Source organism: Juglans regia, chromosome 8 (genome assembly GCF_001411555.2).
Source record: "Juglans regia cultivar Chandler chromosome 8, Walnut 2.0, whole genome shotgun sequence".
NCBI lineage: Eukaryota > Viridiplantae > Streptophyta > Magnoliopsida > Fagales > Juglandaceae > Juglans > Juglans regia.
This window is the reverse complement of record NC_049908.1, coordinates 21428182-21434704: the sequence shown is the minus strand read 5'-3', so window position 1 is coordinate 21434704 and position 6523 is coordinate 21428182. Positions and strand designations below refer to the sequence as shown.

General features: G+C 36.5%; 1 protein-coding gene across 3 annotated transcripts; it reads right to left on the bottom strand.

The window, feature by feature from the left end:
* Positions 1-507: 507 nt before the first annotated feature.
* Positions 508-5623, bottom strand: LOC108980168 (cucumisin-like). 3 transcript variants are annotated; one of them, XM_035692892.1, is made up of 10 exons: positions 5275-5623; positions 5093-5184; positions 4295-4386; positions 3954-4197; positions 2577-3087; positions 2312-2415; positions 1919-2137; positions 1663-1774; positions 1349-1562; positions 508-1241 (listed from the first exon to the last, which is right to left on the bottom strand). In XM_035692892.1, the coding sequence occupies exons 1-10, from the start codon at positions 5368-5370 to the stop codon at positions 715-717; spliced, it is 2211 nt and encodes a 736-aa protein (XP_035548785.1). In that variant the 5' UTR covers positions 5371-5623; the 3' UTR covers positions 508-714. The 3 variants fall into 3 exon arrangements, with proteins under 3 accessions (XP_035548785.1, XP_035548784.1, XP_035548786.1); XM_035692891.1 differs by having other exon boundaries at positions 509-1241; positions 4295-4389; positions 5275-5622; XM_035692893.1 differs by lacking the exons at positions 5093-5184; positions 5275-5623 and having other exon boundaries at positions 509-1241; positions 4300-4377.
* Positions 5624-6523: the final 900 nt, after the last annotated feature.

Sequence of the window (6523 nt, the reverse complement as noted above, 5' to 3'; positions counted from 1 at the left end):
ATGTTAAGAACAAGATTGGATGAAAGTATTATTAAGTAAAAATTAATAATAATAACAATAATAATAATAATAATAATAATAAAAGAAATCGGTGAGATCGTCCAAGCCAAGCATTAATCATGACACTGCCCACGGATATGTCATCGAGTCGGGTTACTCTGCTGCCCAGAGTAGCCCGCTCAAGTTGACCGACTGTGCATTTTAGGTTTTTTTTTTTTTTTTTTTTATTTTCCATTTTCTATTTTTTTAATATATTTAAATATTTTAAACAAATTAAAAAAATCTCAATACACATAAAATCATTTTCTTAATTACTAAGTAAAAAAAATAAAAAATTAAAGTGGTCAAATAGAGCAGTACATTAAGGAGGCAAACTAGTTTTTCCCTATTTCATCATATTAGAATTTGTTTTTTTTTTTCTTTCGTTTTTGCGATGGCAACGAGTCCACTTTGGAAAAGTCGTTTGGGCCCCAAAGTCTGGCAAACATTCTCCACGAGTTTTTTTCCATGTTGGAACCCAAAAAGATTATAAATTTTTTCAAGAATCAACCATACACAGGATGATTTACTTATTTGTTTTCCATGTCTAAATAACGAAGTGAGTAGAACAGTAAAATTGCAAGATAGAATCTTTATTTCGTACACCTGATCAATGCCCTGCATAACTGGAGCAAAGTCTTAGATAGAAGCGATTTTTCCAGCGCTTCGTCTTCGTCAGGCCGGAGCAAACACAGCAATGGGGCTCCTCACTAGGAACGTACCGTCATCCCACGTTAAAGAAGCAGAGACTGTAAACTTATCTATAGTTCCTTCGATCGTGAGCGTATACGGTAGCTTTTGTCCAAGAGATGTGAAAGATAGAATGCTAGGAGTTACTTTGATTGTGAGTCCAAGTGGGGAGGTCAAAATAGCTTTATACGTAGACGTCGGGGATCCAACATTGGTGACAATCCGATTGAAAACACGATTGATGGATCTCAAGGGCGGCGTGGATAGAGCAAATGCTGGATAGTTTAAATCGTTCACGGTTCCATTAGTGGCATCAGAACAGCTAGTACTATTGTCCCCAGTCAGAAGTTGTAATAATTTGGTATTATATCCTTGTCCGCACAGAAATTTTATGTAGTCAGCTGCATCAATATCATAGATTAAACCAGGATTTGGAGCCTTTGAAGGATTTATATTGCCTGCACCGTATGCAAGTTCAGCCTCGGGATTCTTTCCAGCACTCATGGGGTCAGCTGCCAGTAATACGTACGCCAAATGGGGAGGGAGTGAGAGGTGGTAATACAAGACAAATTAAAATTGATGGGTTGTGTGTGTGTGTGTGTGTCTATATATATATTACCGGTAGTCATGAGAGCCGACTTGATAGCGGCAGGTGACCATTTGGGGTGCAAGGATTTGACGTAGGCAGCAGCTCCTGTAGCATGTGGGCAAGCCATGGAGGTGCCCGACGCAATATTGAATGAAAGTTTTCTATTATCACCTTCAACCTGGGAAATTGGGGAAATTGGTGACCATGCTGCTAGAATGTTTAGTCCGGGAGCTGCTAAATCCGGCTACAACAGAATTAAAAAGGGCCTTAAATCTTAATGATATATAATCAATAAATATTACAAGAGCGCAACACAAATTAATTATGAGGAAATTAAGTATAACCTTGAGAATGCTGGGCGTAACTACATTTGGACCCCTTGATGAGAAGGAGGCTATGTAAGGTGCAAATGCATCCTTACGCTCGTTAGTCTTGAGAATAGTCGCAGTCGGGCTCCTATAAATGATTATATATATAGCATATACGCATTAGGATTATTAGTGGGGTTTGAGGTGATTTTCGACAGTCGATGCCTATTGGTTCGACCATATATAAGAAATGCATATATAGCCCCTGATTTGAGATATTTTGGGTCTATACCTTGTTGAATTTATGTAGAAGTAGACGTTGCTACCATCCACGACGTCAAGGTAAGATGCGGGCAAGGGAAAAGAGAAGGCAATATCCCTGCGCCCGGGGCCTTTATTCACAGTTCCAACCGCGCTTGCTAGAAGTGCTCCTTCCCCATCACCCAGGAAATCACAAAGTACAATTTTCCCTTTCACTAAATTCTGATCCAATGTACCTGGATCGCAATACCTGCAGTACTGTAGCATTAGTTCCACTGACTGCTATATATATTGTGAGGTCGACGGAAAGAACATTACATTCACCTTCTACTTTTCTAGAGTTATTGGAACACAAGCAAAATGCTAATGGGATATGTATTCTTTTTTCGATTCTCATGTGCATGGTTACGGCTGGCCTACTTACCTGGACGAGGACCCCTCAAAACCCGCTGTGGTGTTTGGTGCATCTCCGCCATAAATTATCGGATACATTTCATTCTTGAGGTCAAATGTATTAATTGAAATTCCCTACACATGGAGCAATGTATATTAATAATTAATTCATTAACGGGCATTCAATGCATGGGATTAAGAAAACAGCTGGATATATTCATTCATACTCGAAACTACAGCTATGGGTAGCAGAGGACTAAGATGGGGGGCTTGATGATCACTTTATAATTATATACCTCATATATCTTGTCGTTACCCAATTGGACCTCAGTGAAGAACTTTCGATCTATGGCGCTTGCAGACACGGAAAGAGACCATGGCGAAATGTTTGTGAGGGTTGCTAGAGCTGGACCCCTGTTACCAGCTGAGTTTGATGTCAATATTCCATTTCTCATAGCATGAAAGGCACCGATGGCAATTGAATTTTTAAAATAGCTATCAGCAGTTCCACCGACTGAAATAGATATTAGGTCGACGCCATCAGCAATAGCATCATCAAAAGCTGCAAGAATGTCAGCATCACTACAGCCATCAAGCCAACATATTTTGTACACAGCAATGCGTGCTGATGGAACCCCTCCTCGTGCTGTTCCCGAGCCAAGCCCCTGTACGCTTGCCATGTTAACAACGTTACCAGCTGCTATGGATGCGATATGTGTCCCGTGGCCTTCTGAATCTCGAGGAGATCTAATGTCATTTCCGAAAACATCTCCATTGCTACGGTAATATTGTGCTCCTATGATTTTACTGCCCAAGCGACAACGTCATTAATTGTAAGCGGTGCTCTTTGACTGACTCTTCCTTATATAAATATATATATATATATATGTATATATATATTTATATATATATGTCATGTGTACGTGTTGTGCATAGAGCTGTAAATGAATCAGTCTATTCGATAGCCTGCTTGGTACTCGTTCGGTAAAACTCAAATCGAGCTCGACTCATGAAAAAAAATAAAGCTGATTCGTAAAAGCAGATACTTGCTCAAGTTGTAAATGACACATACTCGACTCAACTCGGTTAAGACTCATTAAGGCTCACTCATTTATACTCGAATCGACTTGATTAAAACTTATTCATAAATTGATAAATAGACATATGTTATCATATTAAATAGATATATGTTATCATATTAAGTGTATATATTAATAATATATATGTAAACATATAATATATTATTATTTTGGATAAATATCAACTAGTTAGATATTAATTATTTATAAATTTTTTAAAATTCTATAATTCAAAAGAGGTTCTACTTGTTAGTTATATAAATTCAATATTAGATTTTTTATTTTTTTATTTATTTACTTTATTAACTATTAAATCTTTTTCAAAATATAAAAAAATAAACAGTTCGAGTTCATGCTCGGCTCAACTTGAACTCGTTTGTAGGATGAGCTCAAGCTCGAGTTCAGAGTTTAACTTATCGAGTCGAGCTTAAATAAAGAATAAAAAAAAATCTTGAGTTTGAGTTCGAGCTCAAACTCAAATATTTTGAGTCGAGCCGAGTTCGATAAGCCAAAGACCGGCTTGATTATGCTCGGTTACAGCCTTATATGTGCATATAGGCAAAAAAACAAAAATGTGGTTGTAAAAAGATATACTTGTTGCAAGTAAAGTTGGTTGAGGCTCGGCAGGTTCCCCTCCATTTGCTAGGCGGTGGACCAAATCCTTTGTCGCTAAAGCTATCAGACTCGGGCCAGATTCCACTGTCAAGAACTCCAATAATGATGTCGCTTTCAACAGTTGTTCTTTGAACTTGCTGCGGGAAGCCAAGGAAGTCCCATGACCTTGTTGTATGGAGCTTTTTCTGTTTGTTGGGGAAGACGGACACTACGCCTTCCATTCCTACATGTTCATTGTCACAACGCGCGTTTTAATTTACTGTATTTATGCATGCATGAAATAAAACATGGAGAGAGAGAGAGAGAGAGATGAGGCAGACCAGACATTTTTTGAGCTTCTTCCTCGGTAAGCTTCGCTGCAAATCCATTGAAACTCCTCTTGTAGCTATAAAGTAGAGATTCCGGTCCAGTATTGCTGAATCCAATTATATATATTAAATTTGATAAGTTAAATAAATAAATCCATTGAAACTCTTCGCTGCATTTCCGTTCCGATCGAATAGCTTTGATGGGATTAATTAATTCATCTCCCTTTGGTCATAAAATTGAAAAGAATAATACTAATATATGGATTGCGTACTTTTATTTAAAAAAGTAAAATCTATAATTAAAAAATAAATACACAACATGACTTCATGATTCAATTACTTAGAAATATCTAAAGTAGGGGCAAAATGGTAATCCAAATATATAGTGTTTTAAAGAAGAGTTTCGATCGCTGGATGTTAAAATAAATGGATATGATTAATTGTAACAAATAATAAGTAGATTTCGTACTTCTTTACGTCTAATTTGATTTTTTTTTTTTTTTTTATCACTACTGGATATTATAAACCAAACTATTTCAAACTATAGTTTTACCAATAAAATGAATTAAAGAATTTGAGATACATGAATTAATATTTTAAATATTAGTATAAATTAATATTTTAATAGATAATTTCGTAAATTTTTTAATATGCATAGTTGCTACATATCGTTTCTCTCCCATAAATAAAGGTTGTAATTTAAGTGTTGGCTTATAAAAAAAGAAACATATATATATATATAATTCCATTATCGTAATGACAAGAATTTCAAGCATTCCACATAATTGCAGTACTACAGCTTTTTATCACCTGTCAATGACTTCTTGTAGCATGCTCGCGTGAAGGCCGGATAATGTGGAAACCTTATCCTGCCGCCTTTCTCCCATATAGACAATATAAGCCTGCAGAAAACATATATATATATATATATATATATATATATATAAGCTGAGATCAGCCAAATTTGTGTGTATATAGATTATCAGGTTTACCTTTCGGTCATTCTGTGAAGCTGAGTGACCAACAACGAGAATGGTCGCGAGGCTGAGGAGGAGAAGCCATGGAAGTCTAGAAGTTTTGCGTGCCATTGGAGGTTCAGACTCAGCTATGAACTTGGCTAGATAGCATGTACGTTTTATCCTATATATAAACTCATCCAACGGTTTGAAACAAAAAACAAAACACGAAAGCTGGTACGTTGATCTAGATAAGTTTAATTTTTAGGGCAGTGATCAGAGTAGTGGCCAGACAGGTCTAGCTACACGAACATGACCATGATCTGTACTAGTACTGAAGAACCAAAGTCGAGTGGTTGATTTTTCCAACTCCGAAAATTGAAGACAAAAGGCGATCATTATCCAAGGCAGCCTGTCTCGTGGCCCAGACGCAAGTTTTAATTTTCTGTAATATGTGTCCCTTTTGTTTGGTTTGAAATAAGTGATGCAGGTTGAAGTTTGACCCACATATTACAATCAAACAATTCATTTAATGGTGAGAGCAACAAGTTTCCAACTTCCTCAATGCCTACGGCCCTAACCCATAATTACAGGTCCTATAATTATGAATAATCCTATACATGCACCACATTCTTATCTTACTTTCATGATCCTATTATGTAATGTATAGCAATGATTCAACAATGATAAATGTGTCATATTTTATATAATGGGATGAAAATGAGATGATTTTAGTTCATGAGCATGCACGATTCGGACAGTTTGGAATTGGGCTCATTTTCTTTTCTGGCCAATGGACTACATATATATGGTTGAATATGTCATATTTGGGCTAGCAGCGGAATTGCAAAATGACACCCAACTTTCATATATATATATATATAGAGCATGCCCTACCCAAAAAGAAGAGAGGAGATGGGATTTACACCATTGGATCCAGATTGCATTTGATCTTTTTTTCTATTGTATATCCTCCCACTAGATCGGAAAAAACATAGAATTGGATTAACTACAACACAATTGCTTTTTAGTGACGGTTGGAAAATTGTGACAGTCCTTAGACCGTCACTAAAAGGCATTTTTTGTGACAGTTTTTGAAAACCGTCACTAAAGACAGATGAGATTTTTTTTATGTTCCAACGTATGGAAAATTTACGTTCGAACGTCACACATACGTTCGAACCTTGTGACTGTTTACGTGCGAACGTGAAATGTTTTGGTGCAAACGTTCGAACGTTAACGAACGTGAAATGTTTGCACCAACGTTTGAACATTAATTAATAAC

Bases quoted from the DNA above. Each gene is read 5' to 3' on its own strand.
- LOC108980168 (XM_035692891.1), bottom strand. From the start codon at position 5,370: ATGGCACGCAAAACTTCTAGACTTCCATGGCTTCTCCTCCTCAGCCTC. The intron at 5,185-5,274 runs GTAAACCTGATA...TGTTTTCTGCAG, and splicing joins CTTCACAGAATGACCGAAAG to GCTTATATTGTCTATATGGG. The intron at 2,138-2,311 runs GTAAGTAGGCCA...ACAGTACTGCAG, and splicing joins TTTGAGGGGTCCTCGTCCAG to GTATTGCGATCCAGGTACAT.